This window comes from Cupressus sempervirens, chromosome 1 (assembly GCF_028749045.1).
Source record: "Cupressus sempervirens isolate cs-2001-9-10 chromosome 1, ASM2874904v1, whole genome shotgun sequence".
Taxonomy (NCBI): Eukaryota; Viridiplantae; Streptophyta; class Pinopsida; order Cupressales; family Cupressaceae; genus Cupressus; species Cupressus sempervirens.
In genome coordinates, this window is record NC_143118.1 from 473,492,929 (window position 1) to 473,518,854 (window position 25,926).

The 25,926-nt window shown below is 34.2% G+C and overlaps 1 protein-coding gene across 2 annotated transcripts; it reads right to left on the reverse strand.

Moving 5' to 3' along the window:
* Positions 1-352: 352 nt before the first annotated feature.
* CCMH (cytochrome c biogenesis protein family) lies at positions 353-8,066 on the reverse strand. 2 transcript variants are annotated; one of them, XM_089828307.1, is made up of 5 exons: positions 7,900-8,066; positions 4,679-4,789; positions 4,335-4,484; positions 960-1,091; positions 353-876 (listed from the first exon to the last, which is right to left on the reverse strand). In XM_089828307.1, exons 3-5 carry the CDS (start codon positions 4,473-4,475, stop codon positions 691-693), a joined length of 459 nt encoding a protein of 152 aa, XP_089684433.1. In that variant the 5' UTR covers positions 4,476-4,484; positions 4,679-4,789; positions 7,900-8,066; the 3' UTR covers positions 353-690. The 2 variants fall into 2 exon arrangements, with proteins under 2 accessions (XP_089684433.1, XP_089684434.1); XM_089828308.1 differs by lacking the exon at positions 4,679-4,789 and having other exon boundaries at positions 7,900-8,036.
* Positions 8,067-25,926: the final 17,860 nt, after the last annotated feature.

Consider the following 25,926-nt stretch of genomic DNA (forward strand, 5'->3'; position numbering starts at 1 on the left):
TTTCTAAGTGCATAGAAATCGAAATGGTTAAAATATATTGAGTCATTGAGCTACATCTGAAGGACGAATCAAACCTACTTACTCTGAATAAAATGAATCCTTCATGCTCCATTTGACAATATTTTGATTCATCACACCTCCAATTCACAAATGTAAAATAGAACCACCAATAGTTTTTCCAAGTAAAAGATAATGAAACTTGGCATGATTTTCTATCATGTCAGAGATGTCAAACTCCACAATGTCCACAACAAAGACCAACCTCAACCAGATCAAAACCAAGACCTCTTGGCAACACACAACCCACCAATCTCCTCTCTACACCTTTAAGTCGCAGATCCCCAACAACATATTAAACAAAAAGATCAATTCAAAATATATAAGAGAATAATATTTTCCATATTCCTTCCACTACATCCAATTTGTGAGTGAGCAAGATTTTCCACTGTACTTGATCTACAAAGCAATTAGTTGCTATGGTAGAATTGCATTTATATACTCACCTATACATCCAAAATTTAAGGCAATGAGTATTTTTTACTGTTATCAATTGTATGTTGGCAATATACTAGTATTTACATTGATATCGTTTCATTTTGTCCAGTTTAGTCATTTTGCAGTGCATAACTATTGAAATTAACAAAATTCCAAGAATACCACAGAGCAGAAAAAACAGGATGAAAGATACTGTTAACCACTCCATGACCACCACTTGCTTTTAGGAGGTGGGGGTTGTAAAAGTTCTAGCATCGCTTGCCTCTCATTGCGAGTCAAAGGAATGTTTCCAAGCAATCTTGAGGCCAAAAGTTGCACATTAACCCTTTCCTGGTACCTTCGATATGCCCATATCCCTACAAAAGCCCCAGCCACAATAACCTGTATCCTACATTGCTTTTTCATTAGAAGATAGAAGGAAAATGAAAATACAAGAGTTTTGAGAAAGGTTACTTGCAATCTACCGGTGATAACCAAATGCCAGCAGTCTGTATATCAAATCGAGGAGCATAAAGGATAGTCTCTCCATAGTCCTTTTCAAGCTTATCATAAACTTCTTTATCTGACTTCCCAGCTCGTATCTCATCTCGAATCAACTAACATAGACACATTAGCCAAACCAACAAAGGTAATGCATGAAATTAGGATTCTTTCACAAATTTTACATTGTAAAGCACATATCCATACACAAATGTTATAGCAAAACAGTTGTTTCTTATTCCATTTCTCTTTGAACTATATCACTTTTTTGAATGAGCTGTTTGCCATTCGCTACCAAATGGAAATAGAACAAATCTTGCATGTTTATTCCCACTGTAACTACAGTTAAGCTGCTCAAGGGGAAAAAATTAATATGGTGGAAGGGTTTGTTGGTGAAGTTTTTGACATCAAATCTTACTTGTACGGAAGAATTATTACAAAATACAAAGCAAGCATCGGCATATACATAATAAAAATGTCCTGAACAACTCATATTAGTTATGTCCAGAACTTTTGAATACAAGTATCAAGGATGTAATTGAAGGCGTAAAATATGCTTTTGGATATTTGAACCAGGCATAAAAGATATGTTGAGATTTATTGTTGATAAGCTACTGACACAAATGAAAAATTCCCAATAAACCCAGCTGTCCAGTGCCATCTCATACATATTATGGGGCAAGTCCTGCAGTCCTAGTGTCATTTTAATTATTTTGATTATGGAATCATGAAATTTTATCCAAAAAGTTGACAAAAATAAACAGACACAATTTTTATCACTAGCTTTAAATCGTTCACATGAACTGTAAATCTCGTGTTCAATAAAAATTACACATAAACTTTGGATAAATAACAAGAGAAATTGGCCCTATTCAGAGTAGTGCCTAGCCAGTTCCCATGTAGACATGATGGACAAATTTCCCAGAGTAATTGCATATGTTAAGGCTGCAATTCAGCAGGCTTTGTTGTGGATTTGGAAGGAGAAAGTTATGTTACTTGAAATGTCTGAGCAGGAAAAAGTTTGTCTAATTTCCTCTTCTGTGGCAGGCTTCATTATATTGCTGTGCCTTCACAATTTATTGTTGCAAGTTTTTAATTAACCCCCTCAGGGAAGGTACTTTAATCAAGATGAGTAGTTCCTCTATTATGGTGTTTTTATATTTTTTAGTTCATCAAAGTTGGAAGAATGCTGCCCTTGTTAAGAGGAAGTCTTTGTTGAGACGGAATCTCAGCATTCAGATGTTTTTATTATGTGCTAAAATGCATATTTCTCTGTGAGAGAAATGTGAGGTGAAACCCTCTGTAATGCATTTTCTCTCAGATGGAGAAATTTGAGGTGATAGCCCTTGTAATGCATTTTTTCTCTGAGACGGAGAAATTTGAGGTAAAAGTTATTGTTTGCCTCTGAGACGGAGGTATTGCAATTTTCCACATTTCCACTCATGGGAGTAGCTATAGTGGATGTCATATTGAGAGACTCCATGACAACATCACATTGAGTGAATCTGTGATGAGAGCTTGTGTTTATTTCATACATGGGAATAGCCATGGTTAACATCATATTGAGTGACTCCATGCTGCTATCACGTTGAGAGAATCCTTAATAATAATAAAAATCGTTTTTCACACAAACAAGTGAAGCCATTATGAGTGTCATTTTGAGACATTCCATGTTTGAGTATTTGGAAAGATATCTCCCTTCCTAAGAGAGAGTGTTGAAGATTGCTAGCTGCAAGGGCTATCTGCTATATCTGTGATACTTATCTCTATTGAAATTGTCATCTTCCCAGCATTTGGCAGTTGGCTGAAAGGCATTGATAAATCAGTTTGGCCATGTTATGGAGATTTTATTCTTGTGTAACATTGGTCATCAAAGGGCAATATCCAGATGTGGTTGTTGATCATCAAAGAGTTTATTCTTGTGTCATTGTTGATCATCAAAGAGTGTATTCTTTGCATAGTTGTTGAACATCAAAAAGTCAAGGCATTGAAGAGTCAAGACAATGAAAGGTCAAGACAACCAAGGGGTATTCACTTTGTAACAGCAAGATAATGAAAGGTCAAGGCAATTTTATATATTCTTTACGAGCAATTCATAGTACGTCGATATGTGTGTGTATTGTATTTTTGTATCACTTCAGTTTGAGCCTTGTGTTTGGGCATATTGTATTTCAGACTTCTGCTTATTCATCCATAAAGAGAATTTTTTTTTTTGTGGCACTGGATTTTTCTCTCTCAAGTTGGAGGGTTTTCCTTGCTGCTTATTTTTTCATTCCTGGTATAAAAAACATTAACAATTTTATTCTCTTCCAATAGATGGACTGGTACCACTTTCAAAGTTGAACTTTTGTGCATCTATAAAAGTTGGGTCGGTACTATTTCCAATTTGTGAAGATGACTTGGTTTGCATCTGATTGACCCATGATCCTACATCGAGTATTTCAAACCTTTGGGGTTCAATCTATAACAGCAAGAGCTTAGAAAATAAGTTATTATTTAAAATATGTATTTGTATTGAAGAACACCCTATTCCAGACGATGTATGGGGTACAGTGCAAGATTTGCTATTCACAATGGTGAAATAGAACATCCTCGCACAAATCTGAGAAGATTGATGGAGGTAGAAAACTAGAATGCTGAAATACAGAAACACTAAAATAATTAGTACTTTGAGAGGGCAACCTCTTAAAAATTCGCTGAAATTCAAACTTTGTAGATGAAATTCAGTGTATCCTGTGACTTCACTTATAAGCATATCTTTGATAACCTGACAGTATTTTCAACAAACGAAAATGGTATTGTTTAACACAGGGAAATAGCACTACTGTATAGAATTTGTCTACAAGTCAAAACAACAAAGTGCTATTAAAAATATTGAGAAGGAAGTTTGTAACATTTCTATACTCCTAGTCCTGACCCTCAAGTTAGAAGAAGAAAAGAGCAATTAGAAATAACCAATAGAACACCCAAAACTGTTGGACTGAAGACTCTAGATTACCCCAGCCTCTTATTGTTAAATAAATGAAAGAGATGGCTCTCATAGACAATGCTAACTGGCATGTGGAAAGACCTTTTGGTGTCCAATGCCGTTTCACCGGAGATATAGATTATTCAAACTTGATATTGTTGAGGAAATGAAAAAGCTATCTCCCACAGAAAAAGCCCTTCAATCTGATGATTTTTGAACAAAAAGAAAGTGCTCAAGAAGACATTACAAGTGTTCTTTAATCGTCTAAACTAAATTGTACAACAGAGTGTTACCACACTAACTTGTCCAGTTCTTACTCCGAGAAAGAACGTACAGTACAAAAGATGGAATCAACATTTCAAAGCCACTCTTTGAGGAGATGAGAAAATACCTTTCTGAGAAGAATGGCAATATCAGCTTGAGAATCTTCAATGTTCTGACTACCGCATTCTGTGCAGCGGACTTTGTGGGTTATATTCTTTGCTCTTGCTTCTATCTCCATGTTCTTCATTCTCATCTTCTCATCCCCCATTTTCACTCACTGCAATGATATTATCCACTAATAATTTTAGTTCCCTCAGCTTTTAAAAACAAAAAGGAACTTTTGCATTTCTCATTCTTTATTAAAATCTTATGAAATTGAATGCTCCTTCATAAAAGAGGAAATAACAGAAAAGGCAAACCGATGGTATCTGCAAAATTCTCCTTATGAAATCATGTGCAACATACATTTACCTTCTCACCAAATAGACTAAGATAGTGGAAAGCAATTTAAAATCCAGGACGTGAGAGGAATGTTCGAAGAGACAGAGTGATGATTGGTCAGAAAGTTTGGAGGCAGGGTCCCTGTTGTGAATTTCCAGAGGTCAGTGCACTGCAAAAATATGGCTGATTTGCAACTGGCAAAGCAAAAATATCACTCATTTGTAATTAGAGAAAAAAATAGCAGGCTTATTTATTCTTTGATAAAATATTGGCGTTAATATTATTTTATTTTATTTTTTGGGTTTGTTAGATTTATAATAATTTGGCACTTGTTTTAGAACATTCCTCTCATCATAGACATTTACATAGGTAACATTTCAACATGTAGAACATGGATTTTGCAATGGAAAAGATCGAGATGAAGCCCAGCTAATGGAATTGAGGAGGTTATAAAGTCATAAGAGAAGCCCACAACAAGGAGGAAATAGCTGCTCGTAGGCAAATAAAAAAAAATGGAACAAAATCAGAACAAGCCCCAGCAAGAAGCACAACAGTTGCAGAACCATAAAGCAGTTCAAAATTTTCAGGAGCTACAAAAAAAAAAAAAAGTGCATAGGGGTATCCTATAAAACCTTAATTGGATAACACACTTATGAAAGGAATTTCATCTCTTTTGAGCTTATGCCTCTCTCTTCTAGCTCCTTGTACAGACGCTGCTATGGATACCACGGTGGCAAGAACACGAATGAAGCTGGTCTTCCTAACAATGACTCCTTGGATGTTTAAATCAATAATAAGATCCATCAATTAACTAATACCATGACAGAGACAGAGATAGTCTATAGGGATAGACATCAGTTACTGAGATAATCACTGTTACATGACACAAAAAAAGCAGCTCCAGTAAGTGGTGAACAGAATTAACGCAGAAGGGTACTGTTATAATGTCATTGTTTTCAATGTTATTATGAACAAAGAAAATAGCATAAAGATCTTTTATATTAACAGTAGCTTCAATGCAGATAACAAATATAAGTGCAGCCTAGAAGACAACAGTTAAATGCAGAAGGTCATCTAAAACATGCATTGGAAAGGGATCAGGATAATCACGTAAAGCTACAGGGAGCAATTGAAGAGTTCAAGATCTATAAGCCTCGTGCACAAACTAAAAGCTACAATAAAACCATGAGAATGATCAGATATAATAAGTGCCAATGGCCAAACTGTAAGGAAGAATAGTGCCAAAATGCCAAAATTCTATTATCACACTGACATAATGAAGTACATCAACAATAAAATATATTCATTGAAGGTGTTATGATAGAATATTTAGAGAATATTCACTCTTTTTAATGACCACTTTTTAATTTAAAACCAGATTTAAATCCTACACAAAGTATAAGGACGCTACATAATAACAAAAAATACAAGGATGCAAAATAGCATTTCAAAAAGATTTCAATACATTGTTATAAAATTTATAGAGAGCTGTCATGCATATATATTAGATTTAATGAAGCATCAAGTTTTCATGATTCATGAAGAACTCCTACACAAGTTCCACGGAAAGTATTTTCGACAATGAATCTAGAAAGAGAGCACTATAACTTCCATATTTCTGCAATGAAAGAATGCGTACAATCATATACTGAGAGATGGTACAGGACTGCTATAATTATCTAAGGTGAATGACAAGTAGAAAAAGTAAGTATTCAAAGTCATGAGAGGATTATTAGCAGTTACAAAGAATGTTAAAGATGAAAAACCTACAATTATAACTATCGAGTACCAAACATATAAGGAGATCCTGAAATGAAATATCATCACCGTGGACAAATCACGAAGAAGAACAGATACATTTGTTTCTTGCAGCAATACCCAAGTATCTAACAAAGTATAGTATTTGTGCGACTTATAACAGAGCTAGAGAAAATACATCTGGGGTTTTGAGTTTTTAAAGATAAAATGGAATTTTACAATCGAACCAAAAGGAACTATGCCAGAAGGAGACACATCAATGCAAACTAAAGTCCACCAGTTGTTAGGGATCACAACCATGAAAACTACGAAGGCACAATAATATTTTTGCAAACCAAAATAGGGAGTTTTCAAAAAAAGTTTTCAGATACATGTTGTGACCTGTTAAAAACCCTCATATAGTTTCGGAATGTCATGGCTAGCTACAGCAGCGTCAAGAATTTCACAGAAGTAACATTTTTCTACCAAGGGTTCAATGTTTTTGCACATACAAATCAAGAGATAATGACAGCTCGTGTACATAACCCAACATTCAAAATAAGTCATAGAATAGTCGTAGAGTCTTCCTATACAAAAGAGCAAAACAATATGCAGAAATTAGATTTAGAAGTAATTAAAAAAAGATGCTGAGAGTTAGAGTGGCCATTGATCGCCGTGTGATCTAAATTTTGTTTCAAAATTCGAATTAATAATTTGAACTTGTTGTGTTACAATCCATTGCGGGTATGGAATGCAGTTATCCCCTGCATGGTTTAAGTTATGAATTTCGAGATTGAAACACGGGAGTTTTCCGTATTGCGTCAGATGGTCAATACGAACGTTAGCTTAATTGTCTGATTACGGTAAATATTTTCAGAAGAGATGATCAAGACAATGATCATCACAAAAGACAATCACAAGAAGGCGGCAAAACTCAGCATAAAACAATTGATTTTCTAAAACCCCTTGCATGCGAAATATCCTATATAGCATCTGGGAAAAGAGAAAAACACTGGAAATGAAAAAACTCTGGACACTACAAAGTTTCCTCAGTGAAAAGCGTTCTCATTGTGCACCTCGAAGCATATTTAAAACCATCAATGGCGAAGCATTTTCAGAACAAGATAGGCAAACTTAAATAAACTGATCCTCAGATTCACCAGACAACAACAGGAAATAGCATGTAGAAACATCGAGAATCGTCATCAAAACTTCGAAAGTCCTCCACAGATACAACTACTATAGAAAAATAGAAATGCGGTAAAATACAGCCACACCGTCTCCCTTGCAGGGTTTGGCGAATAAAAGTTTCATACCCAAAGATTAGGTCTGCTATACTGCCTCACAGTTATTCCAAACATTTCAACAATATTCAATGGAACTATCCATTCTAACAACTACTTAAACAGACCCACGCACGGAAATGGAATCGAAAGTAAAACAATCAAGAAGCTGAGCTACATTCCCATATGAAAGATGAACAAAATCCTCGACTCAAACCGTTTTCTACATACCTGGAAACGACTGAACACCCAAACATGAACGTCCTCTCTCGTTACACTACTGCTTCGGAGATGCCCAAATCGTACTGCACACAGGTATCGCAGATTAGAAAAAAAGAATAAGATGTTTTTACTCCGATTCACAAAAGAGGATTATTTTTAATGGAAAATTAATATGTAGGATTTCAGGTGAAAGTAGAATGTACATATTTCAATTCCATTTTGGGGTTTTAAAACAAATGCGGACAATGACAATTGACAATTGTTTACATTTTTTAATCTAGTATGATATTTTTTTCCTTTCTTTCTCTTTCTCTCTTTCTTCCCTTTTTTTTTTTCTTTTTCTCTTTCTTCTTCTTTTTTTTTTAACTCATAGATATAATATTTGCTATAATATTTTAATAATTTAAAATATTTTTCCCTCACCAATTATAACATCCCATGCATTTAAATTATATTATAATTATGTAATTCTCTACTTTTTTATAATAATCAAAGTATAATCCATTTAATAATGGACACATTCAATTCCTTCAATCATAAAGTAGCCTTTAGAATTTAAAATTCAAAATCTTAAGAATGTCTTAAAAGATTATCATATTGAACAAGAAAAAATCATTTTCACAAAGTCTATTAGATAAAAAATGTAAAATAGACTTAATCAAAATAAAACATTCTTTAAAAAAAATCTCTTTATAATTCACTTATGTTAGTTTAATATAATATAAAAAATAGCATTATTGGTCAATCAATGTTAGATTAGAAGTAGAGTTATAGTAGTATTATTAACATTTGATAGAATGTTGTGATTGATAAATAGTAATACTATTAACTAAATAGTAATAAAATATTAGTACTATTATATAACATTTAAAAAAATATTAAAGCTGGACTAAAATTATAGTTAGAATTAGAATAATATAATATTATGTAATATATAGTAATATAATAGTATATAAGCATACAATGGAATATGAACCCCAAAAATTCCTTCTAAACTTTTTAAAAGTATTTCACATTAATTTTTTTTTTATTGTTTCAAGGACAAAAAAAGATTTCTTTCTTGAAAGATAATTTTGTCCAAATAAGAATAAAACTATCACCTTCGTGTTTATGTACATGCAATGATTAGCCATTAGAAATGATCTATCTTGGATTGAGCATTAGTTGTAGTAGTGTGTAAGATAGAGCTAACAATATATAATGGTTTACACTTTATCCTACTCTAGTTCAGCGAATACATAATAGAGTTTGTCATTTGCTTCAACAAAAATATTATCTTTAAGTAGGTTTCTAATTATATATATCAACAACTTACCCAAATATTTTTTAGAAATTGTCTATTTGCTAGGAGAGCATCTAAAATAGTAAAATGCATCAAAATTCTTAAATTCATTTTGCTCGTGTTGTATTTTCATAATCTTATTTTGAAATAAATGTGTTGGCTTTATCTTGTTTTAGTCTACTTCTAGATGTATATGTGCTCTATGATTCAAAGTAACATGACACAAACTTAGGTGTCATACTATTAGATAACACACAAAGAGAGAAAAATTGGGAAGTGTTGTAAAAAATATCTTTGCGAATCTGTAAAAGAAGAAAGGAAATTCTCATTAATTAGTTGGGAAGATGCATATCTACCAAGAGACGTTGGGCAAGTAGGTCTAAGTTAAATGAAGGAACAAAATCTTGCATTAATTGCAAAATTATCATGGATATAGAACACTACATATATTGTGGTGTGAAACTTTTCCAAAGCAAGCATCTTGATTCCTCGAAGCTAAATAAAATTTCAACAATTGGAAATACATGCAAGGGAGGAGAATTCTATGGGAAAGAAAACATCTAATTATTGATTACCTAATATGAATAATTTGTGATTGACAGAAAGTCAGAAGATCCTTGGACCGTGCAATCACAAACCAATGATTGACGTCATCAATACTATAGATTATGTTGAGAATTTAAGACTATTGGAAGGCTCCAAAGTAATAGACTGTGGAAAGAATTATTGAGGACATAGGTATATCTCACAAATGGATAGATACCATGACATTGCCAATTTTGTATAATCTGGAATTAGCATTAAAAGAACATTTAAATCAAAGAAAAATCTAGGTAGACAAACAAGAAGATAAAATCATTCAGTGTGCTTCCAAAACAGAGGCATATACTACAAGAACAAGTCATACAATATAGAAAGCAATTCATACAAATCGTAAACGGTCTTATTCATTATGTTGGTATCCAACAATGTGACATAAGGTAGAAGCTTTTCTTTGGTAAGTCTTACATAAGTGTATCCTTACAAGATATTGTCTTCACAAAATTAGTTTCCAAAGGGCCATTAGATTCTTTTTATACCTAAAGGGTGGAGAATCGCATAATTATTTGGTATTGCAACACATTATTGCAATTGGTTTCAAAAAGAATTTGGATGGAGACACCCTCAACATGAATATATTACAAGATTCAAAGCTAGTTGACCAAAGATCAAAAATTCAAAAGTAAAGCTCTTTGGCTAGATTTGTAGATCAATGCACCATCAATTGTGCTATGGAATATTAGTTCATAAATTTGAACCTAGTTCTCAAACCATGCTTTGTCTAATGCATTTAATTAGCGAACAATTTATTATATAAATTATATGACATGCCAATTACCTAGAATGAGAAGAAGAAATCATGGAAAATAATATCCTACTATAAATGACTATATTTAATTATTTATAAAGTATTATAATGAGCTTAGTGCACCAAAAAATCACTAAATAAAAAACTAAGAGATCATGTTTTGTCTAGTGGAGACCATGCTTTGTCTAGTGCATTTAATTAGCAAATAATCTTGTCAAATACCCAAAATAAGCAAATTAAATCATGTAAAATAATTTCCTTATGTAAATGACTATATTTTATTCTATATAAGATATTATAATGATCTTAATGCACACAAAAAATCATTGAATCAAAAATTGAGAGAACGGGTACTTGAAAACAAGGAAGCACAACTTAGGTTTTAATAAACTACTAGAAAAAGATAACTCAATAGTAATGTTGTACAACTCAGTTGTGCTAGAGTATTCTTTCTTTACCATTGGGTGGATACTATTGATTTATATGAAGAGGTTAAATTTTCCATGGCCACACCATTATATCATTGTTATTTTATCAATGAAATAGCCACATTTCAAAGATAAAAATGTGGAGAAAAGTATTAGAAGATTGAGAGATTGATTATTGTTAGAGTAAATAATTATTTATTCTTTTACTTAAGTTTACTTAGGGTAAATGCATTTATTTATTAGTTGTAGTTTAGGAGTTGTTGACAACATGGGAGTTTGTTTCTATTTAAAGTCATACTTATCCTCTCACCTTGATTGTAGTGCCTAGCCTCGTTCACATCTTTGCTGTACATATTATTGCTATTATTATCAGACTATGATAGACTAGCTTTATGTTAATGGATTAGTGGTATTGTTTTGACACTATCAGACATTATGTTATGGATTCAGTTGTTATATGATGAGATCATTTAGACTTTACATTTCATGTATGTATGATGATCATTATATTGTTTTCAGTTATTGTTGATGATTAGTTAGATGGTTTATTGTCTCATGTGTTTTATTATGGATACTTACCCCATACTTGCATGTGTATGGTGTGTGTGTTTTCTTATTGTATGGCGTTTCTGATGTGGTTAAGGAAGAGAGTCGTAGTCACCTGCTTAGTCGGGACCTACACGATGCACCACTTCCTGTCATTGTCTGTTTAGCTTAGCACTATATATTGTATGTACATGCATGGTTTTTTTGCAGGTTGCAGGTACCGGGTATCGACTTCCCTGAATTGCCAGGATGAGCATACCCTATTATACTATCTCAATGATAAGAGAGGGGAGATAAATTCTCAAGTCCAAATCCCAAACCCTAAAACCATTTGTCCTAGTGAGTTAGGACAAGTATCAGAGTTGAGTACCCACTGAATGTGCCGGATGACATATTTCGTGATTTTTAATCCTTTAGACTGATTTTGTATGAATTGTCCTATGATGGGTTTTCATATTTTATCTTGAAGGTCTATGGTGAATTTTCTATTAATTAAGCCTCAACAAATAGATTTAATTAATAAATTAATTATTTGAGAAAATTAAATATCATGATCTTTGATATTTTGATTATAATTAATTCAAGGAGAATTAATTGAGAGAAAAGAATTAAATAAAAAGAAAATTAGAAAATTAAAATAAATAATAATTATAAAATACTAATAAATCAATAAACAAATAATAATAATAAAAGTTATAAAAATTAAAATAAAAGTTATAAAATAAAAAATGGGAGTTATAAATATTTAAATGGAAATTATTTAAAAAGTAATTGGAGTTATAAGCTTGCATGGGAATTAACGTATTTATCTATTTCTCATATGTCAACAACACGGGGGTTAGTGCATCAATTAAGCACATGGTGTCTACAACCATATAGCTCATCAAAAAGGTTGGAAAAGACCCATGCTTAGTTGGTGACACCTTCCAGCTATTTCTAGAAGCATTCTAGAGGTTCCCTGAGAGCTCTATATATTCAGGCATCCTTAGAAGCTTAGACATAGCGTGGATAGTGTGGAGAACAATTGGAGCATTGGAGGACTTGAGAATTCTGAAGAAGGGAGCTTGCTCTGCGAGTTTTCTGAGGAAGAGTGAATTAGCATCAGAATCCAAGTAGATTCTTGTGATTTTACTTATGCTATTTCCGCATTATGCATTCCTGTCTTCTTCGTGTCTTCCATATGTCTTCTGAGGAAACTCATATTCCATTATGCATTTTCAATTTGAACAATTAAAATTTCCTTGAGGGTTCTATATGCTTAGATCTGAAAATGACACGAGGCTAGGGTTGAAAATTCATAGCCAAACCCATTAGATTATTAGATAAATTTGAGATCAAAAGTTTATAAGAAAATTCTGAAAATTCAAATTTTCTAAATAAACTGTGTATATCTTCAATCTGCATACACATATACATATATATGTATGTGTTGTGATAGTGATAAACTTTGCATGTATATATGTGTATACACACACACACACACACACACACACATATATATATATACATATATATATATATATATATATATACATACATATATATATATACATACATATATACATACATACATACATACATACATACATACATACATATGTATGTATGTATGTATGTATGTATGTATGTATGTATGTGTGTGTGTATATATATATATATATATATACATACATATGTATATATACACATATATGTTTATTTATTTAATAATCGAATATCAAATCGTGATAGAGTTTAATGCCATATCGCATGGTAATGATTTTATGAGAAAACGTTATAAAAAATCGAATTCGCATATATATTATAAGCGGTGATTGGAATCGCTGATGCGAATTTTTAAAAAAAGAATTATGCAAAAGAGGAGGGACGAACCCTTTTCATATACCTGCTGGTCGCAAGTACCTATCGTCGCAGGTACTGCGACGTCAGCAGGTGTTGTGTACCGGCTGCCGCCACAGGCCCTGCGACAGCAGGGTTTGCGTGCTGTGGTAGCAGTGTTATACATGAGTTATGTCTTTTTTTATAACACATTTTATGTTATATGAAATGTATTTTTTTTTAAAAACGTTTATGTAGCATAAAACGTTTATGAAAATCGATTCGCATTGTTATGTTGTATGGTGTAAAACGAAATTGTTAATTCGGTTTTATGAAATAATAAATGGTTATATTATATATATTTATATTTATATATATATATATATATGTATGTATATATATATATATATATATATGTATGTATATATATATATATATATATATATATATGTATATATATATATATATATATATATGTATATATATATATATGTATATATATATATATATATATATATATATATGTATATATATATATATGTATATATGTATATATGTATGTATATATGTATATATGTATATATGTATATATGTATATATGTATATATATATGTGTATATATGTATATGTATATATATATACATATATACATATATACATACATATATACATATATACATACATATATATATACATATATATATACATATATATATATATATGTATGTATATATATATATGTATATATATATATATATATATATATATATGTATATATATATATGTATGTATATATATATATGTATGTATATATATATATGTATGTATATATATATATGTATGTATATATATATATATATGTATGTATATATATATATATATATATGATATGTAAATATGTTATTAAAAGATTTAAAATTATTTGATAAAAGATTTAGGAATTCATCTTTTATAATGATGAATAATTTTATAATTTTATAATTTAATTATTAAGATTTAAATAATAGTTTTAAATTATAAAATATATATATGGTATATGAAATTTAATTGAAAGCTAGTGGGGAACAATTTTAATAAAATATTATAATTGGAAATTGGATTTTAGAGGAAAACTTTTATCCATCCAAAAATAATACATGGAAAAAACGTAGGAAAATGTTCTTCTAATTCTTCCTCTAAACTTGGAAACATAAACTGAGACTTTGCATTTGAATTTAAATTTGAAACTTAGCAAAACCAAAACATGTGTTTACAATGTGTATTCCTTATGCTAATGTTTTGGGTTTTGGGTTGACTAGTGTTGACCAGTATAGGATGTCTACCAGAGGCTTGGGGGTTATGTGATTGTGATGTCATGATGATGTTTTATTCTCAATCTTTATAAACCCAACCATGATTATGTGATGGAATGCTCTATGTATTGGTTGTGATTACTGATTGTTAAAGTTGAGATTCTTATGTTTGAGACCCTTGACTTAACCATTATTTTGGTCATCGATCAGTTATCCTTGGTTATATTCTAGTCGCTATGATGGGACTGATATGTGGATTGATTCTTAATGATGTCATGTTGTGACATGTTTGACTCAACCATTTTTGGAGTCTTCGATTAGTATGATTGAGATATATTTTGGTTATTGAGAACCAATGGATACTTTGATTATCAGTGATACTTCAGTTGCCAATAGAGAGCTGTTGTGGTCATGATTTTCTATGGATGTTGCTCATGAAGATTTGATGCTTTTATGCATATTTGATGATTTTATCATGGATATTTGATGATTCTTATTGTGGATATTTGATGATTTTATGGATTTTCTTTATGATTATGATACCATGAGCATTAGGGTAGGATATCTTCATGTAGTGTCGAGAAGTGGCTTGCAATGGGGGCCGGGGCCCTAAGAGGCTGCCAGGGTAACTCATTGTAGGTTGGATTAATAAGTGATAACATTCACACTTAATACTAACTGAATGAACCTAAAAAGATAAGAGTTTTGGTTCTCGCCCATGCCTTGAGTGCTTGTATAGGCTAGGATGGGAGTAGTGAGAACGCATGGTTGCGACCTTGCATTCCATAGTATGCCTTGTCAGTATGAGAGGATACTAGTGGCCGCATGAGATCTGTATGGACCCGTGGAGTTTAGCTAACTGCCAGGGTAACTCGTACGAGATAAATGCGATGACACTTTCTTGCTTGCATAGTAGGTTCCTACATGTCATTGTGTGCCTCTGGGAAGTAGATGTCTGTTTTGTGATTGGAACCTTTGAGTTAGTATACTTTTAGGATTCCTGGACTTTAGAGACTTGTGCTATGTGATTTTGATAGCCTGTCTGGGACTTGAGATTATCTCCTCAGCATGGTGGGAGTGGACCACTTAGGTACCACGCGGTCGGGTGGTAGTGTATTTTCCACTCTTATCATTTGAGATTCATTGAGACATCGTGGCTGAAGCGTCCTTCGTGATGGTGGATATGTATCCTTTCATTGATGATTGGCATATGTTAGATGACGTTATCTTATGCTTATATTTGCATGTTAGATTACTTTCTGCATATGATGTTGTATTTATTAGGAGTGACATTCCTACTATGTTAATGCCGATGATCTCTTCGGTGATTTGGGATGTTACGCACGGAGGGATGGCTAGGGCCCACAATGGTCTAATGATGCTATTAATGGTTGGGAGGAACCGTGCACTTAGTTTATTTTGTTTGATCTTTATGATGGATGTATATGACTTCTATGATGATGTATCATGTGTATCATGTGATTATCTTTACTTTGATGTATCATGGATTAGAATAGGATGATGTACCTTATTTCACACATGTATATTCTTTTAAGCCTTCATACCCTATGACATGTATAGTGGATGATTAAGCATTAGGGAATGTAATGTATGAACATTGGACTCATCATTATTATTTCATGTGGTTGTTGTACTAGATGGATTCATGTATGTAACTCAACGTTAAGGGATCTTAAAGAATGTAATCTATTGTGTATGTTATGTTTACTCTTTAGATGGACATTGCTATTGCTTCCGTTATTGTGAGTAAGTTATATGTGGTATTTACTTTCATGTAATTTCTAAAGAAAAAAAAAATGTTACCAAACTTAGTGAAATTCTAGGTTAATTCTTTGGATCCCTTGGCGGGGCACTACATTTGGTATCAGAGCCCGAGTTTCTACATTGGGAGCTCTGGGTATTTCGAAACAACTAGAACTTGAACTGTTACTTGTATATTTTTCATACTTCAACACTTAGTTGTCAAAATTGAAATTTTACTTAGACCTAAACATAGAATTGAACTTAGTCTATTGCAACATGTGTCTTTTGATTGTAATAGTACTTTGTACTGTTGTAGGATGGTATCTGGGACGAGATCTTCTGTTATAGGCCATGGTAGAGGCCGAGGAAGAGGTCGTGGTCATGGTAGAGCTATCAGTTCCCATGAGTCTGCCCATGAGGGATCAGCTCGTATAGAGAGCAGGGAAGAGCACTCTAATAGGCAGCAGGAAGAGAGCCGTAGAGAGGACCAAGCTGAGTCTGAAGAGGTTGGTCTGAGACAGTTGATGCAGACTATTCTAGAACGTCTACCTCCTATTCAAGAACAGCCTAAAGTGCATCAGATAGAACAAGAGCATAGACCCAGATCTAGAAGTCCTCGGAAGGATCGTTAGAGGTCCATTGTGTCCACTCAGATGAAGGATCTTTCAAGATCCAAGGTTAAGCCTTTCAATGGGCAAGGTTCTGGTTATGTGGCTGAGCAGTGGCTTATTTCTCTCAACAAGATTTTTGCTATGTAGGACTTTGACAGCAATGTTAAGGCAAGATTTGCGATCACCAATTTAGAGAATTTTGGGGCCACTTGGTGGACAATTGAGGAGAAGAAGCTAGGGATCGATATGAGCAGTGTCACTTGGGAACTATTCTTAGAGAGTTTCCGTGAACAATTCCTACCAGAGGAATGGAAACAGCAAAGGGCAGATGAATTTCATAATCTCAAGTAGTACACTATGTCAGTGATCGAGTATGAGCGTAAGTTTTATGAGCTCATGTCTTTCTCAGGGTTCAGTGAAAATTCAGCTTAGTTGACACAACACTTTATTAGGGGTTTGAACAACCGTATTATTGGGGGTGTCAAAGTATTTGAGCCAAAAACCCTCAATGATGTGGTACATCGAGCAATCCTTGTTGAGAAAAGTGTCAACCTTGGTCAAGGTGGTTTTGTAGGAGTGCCAGCAACATTAGGGTCTAAAGGCAACTTCAATTCAGGTGGTAACAAGAAGCCTTTCTTTTCTAAGGGAAAACAGTTTCAACAGTAGTCCCAGCAGACGCAACGGCAGAAGGGATCAAATTCTCAGGCTCAAGGTGGTGGCAAAGGTTCTAACTTTAAGAATAATTGCAATGCTCAATGCAATAAACAAAATCAGCCCAATTAGCCAGCTCAGAGTAGTCAGTCATTTGTTAGTAGGAACAGTCATCGGCAATCAAATGTACCACCTATGGGTAGAGGATCTGGCAGGAATATAGAATGTTTTTCATGTGGACAGATTGGTCATTATGTAGCTCAGTGTCCACAGCGAGCACCTCAGTTTTCAGGACCTAGGCCTACAGCTTCAGAGCCTACAGTTGGTGATGCAGGTAGAGCTCATAGAGTATTTGCAGCAGTTGAACACCGTCAGGCGGATCATCAGGGAACAGTGGTTGAGACCACAGGTGCTATTCGAGGTATATCTCTTTCAGTGTTATTTGATTCAGGAGCTACAGATTCATTTATTTCACCATCTATAGTTTCTAAGTGTAAGCTGGATGCGGTGAAGCAAGATCATGGTTGGCAAGTGGAACTAGCCTTAGGTATCAAGGTCTCCATGAACTCTGTAGTTCATAAATGTGGGCTTAGCTTAGGAAGCTTTGTATCTATAGTGGATCTTCGAGTCATACCCCTTGGATCCTATGATGTGGTTTTAGGCATGGATTGGCTTGGAACTCGTAAAGCCAGTATAGATTGCAGGAAGAAGATTATTATGTGCCAAGATGACCAAGGGAATGATGTGAAGATAGTTGGGATACCAAGGCCTATATCTCTGCGGATGATTTCTGCTATGCAAATGAAGCAAAGTTTCCGTAAGGGATGTCAAATATTTGCTGTTATGGTAAATGATCTTGATGAGGAAGATCCTGTGAGGAAGACTTTAGATCACCCGATTTTGCAAGAGTACGCAGATGTTTTTCCAAGTGAGATTCCAGGCATGCATTGATCTAATTCCTAGAGCGGAGCCTATCTCTAAAGCTCCTTATCGCATGACTACACAGGAATTGGGTGAGCTACGTCTTTAGCTAGAGGAACTTCTAGCCAAAGGGAGCATTCGACCTAGTGTATCACCATGGGGAGCTCCAGTGCTCTTTGTGAAGAAGAAAGACGGTTCCTTGCGCCTTTGTATCGACTACAAACAGTTGAATAAGGTGACTATTAAGAACAGGTATCCTTTGCCTAGGATTGATGACTTATTTGACCAGATCAAGGGAGCTACAGTATTCTCCAAGATTGACCTTAAGTCAGGATACCACCAGCTTCGCATTAAGGAAGCTGATATTCACAAGACCACTTTTCGAACTCGTTATGGGCATTATGAGTTCATAGTAGTACCTTTTGGGTTGACTAACGCTCCATCAGTGTTCATGAGTTTGATGAATGGTGTATTTCGATCATATCTTGACAGGTTTGTACTTGTTTTTCTTGATGATATATTGATATACTCTAAGAATTAGAAGGAGCATGAGGAACACCTACGGTTGGTATTGCAGTGTTTGAGGAACAATCAGCTTTATGCTAATGCAGCTAAGTGCGAATTCTTCAAATCAGAGATTCAGTATTTAGGGCATGTCATCTCAGGTGATGGTATTTCAGTGGATCCTGCAAAGATTCAGGCGATAATAGATTGGCCGACACCGACTAACGTGTCAAAAATTCGTAGTTTCATGGGTTTAGTTGGTTATTATCACAGATTTGTCCAGAACTTCTTTAGGATAGCACATCCTATCACTTCTCTTCAGAGGAAAGGAAAGAAGTTTGTGTGGACAGAGAAATGTGAGGAAGCGTTTTAGAAGCTCAAGGAGCTTTTGACTAGTGCACCAATTTTAGCAGTACTTGATCCAGAGGGAGATTTCATGGTGTGTACAGATGCTTCTCTTGAAGGGATTGGGGCAGTGTTGATGCAGAATGGACAGGTGATAGCATATGAATCACGCAAGCTCAAGGATCATGAGTTAAATTATCCCACGCATGATCTTGAGTTAGCAGCAGTAGTTCATGCTTTGACAAGATGGAGCCATTTCTTGTTAGGGCATAGATTTGAGCTACAAAGTGATCATCGTAGTCTTCAGTATATTTTTACTCAACCTAATTTGAATGCTCGCCAAAGAAGATGGATGGAGTTTCTATGCGAGTATGATTTTGAGGTTAAGTACATTCAAGGTAAGGAGAATGTGGTGGCGGATGCTTTGAGTCGCAGGAGACATGTGGTATCATCTATGACTCTTAGTGTGGATTTGAGGAGTCAGATTCTTCAGGCACTTCCTACAGATTCTTGGTATCAGGAAGTGTGCATAGAGATAGATTCAGGAAGACCCTTGGAAGGTAAGTTTGCCGATTACATTCGAGAATCAGATGGTCTTTTGAGACATTTGGGGAGGATTTATGTGCCATTACTAGATGAGCTTCTCACCTTGATTCTAGCAGAAGCCCATCGTACACCATACTCAGCACATCCAGGTGTCAAGAAGATGCATGCTGATTTGAGATGTTTGTTCTTTTGGTCTGGAATGAAGCGAGATATTGCTGATTTTGTGGCTAGGTGTCTTGAGTGTCAGAGAGTCAAGGTAGAACACCAGAACTCGGCTAGACTTTTGCAGCCAAATCTCATTCCTTCTTGGAAGTGGGATATCATCTCTATGGATTTTATTGTAGGATTACCTATGACTGTTCGTCGTCACGATGCTATCATGGTCACTGTTGATCGGTTGACTAAGGTGGCACATTTTTCACCCATCAGGTCTTCCTACACAGCAGCTTCTATAGCTAATATCTTCATGCGTGACATTGTGAGATTACATGGTATTCCTAGAAAGATTATTTTTGACAGGGATCCTGTATTCACATCTGCATTTTGGACATCGTTGCAGCATGAGCTTGGAGCACAGTTAAACTTTAGTTTGGCATATCATCCAGAGATTGATGGCCAGACAGAAAGGGTGAATTAGGTTTTGGAGGATATGTTATGGATGTACATGATGGATAGACAGACATATTGGGAGGACTATCTCTACCTAGTGGAGTTTGCTTACAACAATGGGTATCATAGTTCTATTGGCATGGCACCTTTTCAGGCATTATATGGTCGTCCTTGTCGTACACCCTTGAGTTGGGACAACCTTGAGGATCGCATTCTATTGGTTCTTGAGATGCTTCGTGATATGGAGCAACAGGTAGTGCGTATCCGCGAGCATTTGACTACGGCACAGGATAGGCAGAAGAAGTATGCTGATGCTCATAGGACTGATAAGCAGTTTGCAGTGGGAGATAAGGTTTTCTTGAGAGTGCAACCGCAAAAGAGTCTGATCCGTTAAGGAAAGGGTTCTAAGCTAGCACCTCGTTTTGTGGGACCATTCGAGATTCTAGAGAGGATTGGCCCGTTTACTTACCGTCTTTCTCTACCGATCAGCCTAGCTCGCATTCATGATGTTTTCCATGTTTCAGTGCTTAGACAGTATATTCCTGATATTGTGCATGTTCTTGATTGGAATGCGTTGCAGGTAGAGGACGGGCAACTGGCTTTGGAGCCGGTTCGTATTTTGGAGCAGTGGGAGTTGACCCTCAGGGGTAGAACCATCGAGCAGGTAAGGGTCCAATAGGACTCTATTGATGATTCTTCGGCTACTTGGGAGGATGCAGCTAGATTGAGGGAGTTATATCCCTACTTGTTTGTAGGCTTCCAGGAGTAAGCCTAATCCAAGGGGGGGTGGATGTAGTGCCTACCCTCATTCACATCTTTGCTGGACATATTATTGCTATTATTATCAGACTATGATAGACTAGCTTTATGTTAATGGATTAGTGGTATTGTTTCGACACTATCAGACATTATGTTATGGATTCAGTTGTTATATGATGAGATCATTTAGACTTTACATTTCATGTATGTATGATGATCATTATATTGTTTTTGGTTATTGTTGATGTTTAGTTAGATGGTTTATTATCTCATGTGTTTTATTATGGATACTTACCCCATACTTGCATGTGTATGGTGTGTGTGTTTTTTTATTGTATGGCGTTTCTGATGTGGTTAAGGAAGGGAGTCGTAGTCACTTGCTTAGTCGGGACCTACACGATGCACCACTTCCTGCCATTGCCTGTTTAGCTTAGCACTATATATTGTATGTACATGCATGGTTTTTCTGCAGGTTTCAGGTACCGGGTATCGACTTCCCTGAATTGCCAGGATGAGCATACCCTATTATACTATCTCAATGATAAGAGAGGGGAGATAAATTCTCAAGTCCAAATCCCAAACCCTAAAACCATTTGTCCTAGTGAGTTAGGACAAGTATCAGAGTTGAGTACCCACTGAATGTGCCGGATGACATATTTCGTGATTTTTAATCCTTTAGACTGATTTTGTATGAATTGTCCTATGATGGGTTTTCATATTTTATCTTGAAGGTCTATGGTGAATTTTCTATTAATTAAGTCTCAACAAATAGATTTAATTAATAAATTAATTATTTGAGAAAATTAAATATCATGATCTTTGATATTTTGATTATAATTAATTCAAGGAGAATTAATTGAGAGAAAAGAATTAAATAAAAAGAAAATTAGAAAATTAAAATAAATAATAATTATAAAATACTAATAAATCAATAAACAAATAATAATAATAAAAGTTATAAAAATTAAAATAAAAGTTATAAAATAAAAAAATGGGAGTTATAAATATTTAAATGGAAATTATTTAAAAAGTAATTGGAGTTATAAGCTTGCATGGGAATTAACGTATTTATCTATTTCTCATATGTCAACAACACGGGGGTTAGTGCATCAATTAAGCACATGGTGTCTACAACCCTATGGCTCATCAAAAAGGTTGGAAAAGACCCATGCTTAGTTGGTGACACCTTCCAGCTGTTTCTAGAAGCATTCTAGAGGTTCCCTGAGAGCTCTATATATTCAGGCATCCTTGGAAGCTTAGACATAGCGTGGATAGTGTGGAGAACAATTGGAGCATTGGAGGAATCGAGAATTCTGAAGAAGGGAGCTTGCTCTGCGAGTTTTCTGAGGAAGAGTGAATTAGCATCAGAATCCGGGTAGATTCTTGTGATTTTACTTATGCTATTTCTGCATTATGCATTCCTGTCTTCTTCGCGTCTTCCATATGTCTTCTGAGGAAACTCATATTCCATTATGCATTTTCAATTTGAACAATTAAAATTTACTTGAGGGTTCTATATGCTTAGATCTGAAAATGACATGGGGCTAGGGTTGAAAATTCATAGCCAAACCCATTAGATTATTAGATAAATTTGAGATCAAAAGTTTATAAGAAAATTCTGAAAATTCAAATTTTCTAAATAAACTGTGTATATCTTCAATCTGCATACACATATACATATATATGTATGTGCTGTGATAGTGATAAACTTTGCATGTATATATATGTGTATATATACACACATATACACACACACACACACACACACACATATATATATATATATCCTTATATATATATGCATACATATGTATATATACACATATATGTTTATTTATTTAATAATTGAATATCAAATCGCGATAGAGTTTAATGCCATATCGCATGGTAATGATTTTATGAGAAAACGTTATAAAAAATCGAATTCGCATATATATTATAAGCGGCGATTGGAATCGCTGATGCGAATTTTTAAAAAAAGAATTATGCAAAAGAGGAGGGACGAACCCTTTTCATATACCTGCTGGTCACAGTACCTGCTGTCGTAGGTATTGCGACGTTAGCGGGTACTGTGTACCCGCTGCCACCACAGGCCCTGCGACAGCAGGGTTTGCGTGCTGCGGTAGCAGTGTTATACATGAGTTATGTGTTTTTCTTAAAACACATTTTATATTATATGAAATGCATTTTTTTTTAAAAACGTTTATGTTGCATAAAACGTTTATGAAAATCGATTCGCATTGTTATGTTGTATGGTGTAAAACGAAATTGTTAATTCGATTTTATGAAATAATAAATGGTTATATATTATATATATGTATGTATATATATTTAAATATATATATATATATATATATATATATATATATGTATATATGATATGTAAATATGTTATTAAAAGATTTAAAATTATTTGATAAAAGATTTAGGAATTCATCTTTTATAATGATGAATAATTTTATAATTTAATTATTAAGATTTAAATAATAGTTTTAAATTATAAAATATATATATGGTATATGAAATTTAATTGAAAGCTGGTGGGGAACAATTTTAATAAAATATTATAATTGGAAATTGGATTTTAGAGGAAAACTTTTATCCATCCAAAAATAATACATGGAAAAAATGTAGGAAAACGTTCTTCTAATTCTTCCTCTAAACTTGGAAACATAAACTGAGACTTTGCATTTGAATTTAAATTTGAAACTTAGCAAAACCAAAACATGTGTTTACAATGTGTATTCCTTATGCTAATGTTTTGGGTTTTGGGTTGACTAGTGTTGACTAGTATAGGATGTCTACCAAAGGCTTGGGGGTTATGTGATTGTGATGTCATGATGATGTTTTATTCTCGATCTTTATAAACCCAACCATGATTATGTGATGGAATGTTCTATGTATTGGTTGTGATTACTGATTGTTAAAGTTGAGATTCTTATGTTTGAGACCCTTGACTTAACCATTATTTTGGTCATCGATCAGTTATCCTTGGTTATATTCTAGTCGCTATGATGGGACTGATATGTGGATTGATTCTTAATGATGTCATGTCATGACATGTTTGACTCAACCATTTTTGGAGTCTTCGATCAGTATGATTGAGATATATTTTGGTTATTGAGAACCAATGGATACTTTGATTATCAGTGATACTTCAGTTGCCAATAGAGAGCTGTTGTGGTCATGATTTTCTATGGATGTTGCTCATGAAGATTTGATGCTTTTATGCATATTTGATGATTTTATCATGGATATTTGATGATTCTTATTCTGGATATTTGATGATTTTATGGATTTTCTTTATGATTATGATACCATGAGCATTAGGGTAGGATATCTGCATGTAGTGTCGGGAAGTGGCTTGCAATTGGGCCGGGGCCCTAAGAGGCTGCCAGGGTAACTCATTGTAGGTTGGATTAATAGGTGATAACATTCACACTTAATACTAACTAAATGAACCTAAAAAGATAAGAGTTTTGGTTCTCGCCCATGCCTTGAGTGCTTGTATAGGCTAGGATGAGAGTAGTGAGAATGCATGGTTGCGACCTTGCATTCCATAGTATGCCTTGTCAGTATGAGAGGATACTAGTGGCTGCATGAGATCTGTATGGACCCGTGGAGTTTAGCTAACTGCCAGGGTAACTTGTACGAGATAAATGCGATGACACTTTCTCGCTTGCATAGTAGGTTCCTACATGTCATTGTGTGCCTCTGGGAAGTAGATGTATGTTTTGTGATTGGAACCTTTGAGTTAATATACTTTTAGGATTCCTGGACTTTAGAGACTTGTGCAATGTGATTTTGATAGCCTGTCTGGGAATTGAGATTATCTCCTCAGCACGGTGGGAGTGGACCACTTAGGTACCACGCGATCGGGTGGTAGTGTATTTTCCACTCTTATCATTTGAGATTCATTGAGACATCGTGGTTGAAGCATCCTTCGTGATGGTGGATATGTATCCTTTCATTGATGATTAGCATATGTTAGATGATGTTATCTTATGCTTATATTTGCATGTTAGATTACTTTCTGCATATGATGTTGTATTTATTAGGAGTGACATTCCTACTATGTTAATGCCGATGATCTCTTCGGTGATTTGGGATGTTACGCACGGAGGGATGGCTAGGGCCCATGATGGTGTAATGATGCTATTAACAGTTGGGAGGAACCGTGCACTTAGTTTATTTTGTTTGATCTTTATGATGGATGTATATGACTTCTATGATGATGTATCATGTGTATCATGTGATTATCTTTACTTTGATGTATCATGGATTAGAATAGGATGATGTACCTTATTTCACACATGTATATTCTTTTAAGCCTTCATACCCTGTGACATGTATAGTGGATGATTGAGCATTAGGAAATGTAATGTATGAACATTGGACTCATCATTATTATTTCATGTGGTTGTTGTACTAGATGGATTCATGTATGTAACTCAACGTTAAGGGATCTTAAAGAATGTAATCTATTGTGTATGTTATGTTTACTCTTTAGATGGACATTGCTATTGCTTCCGTTATTGTGAGTAAGTTATATGTGGTATTTACTTTCATGTAATTTCTAAAGAAAAAGAAAATGTTACCAAACTTAGTGAAA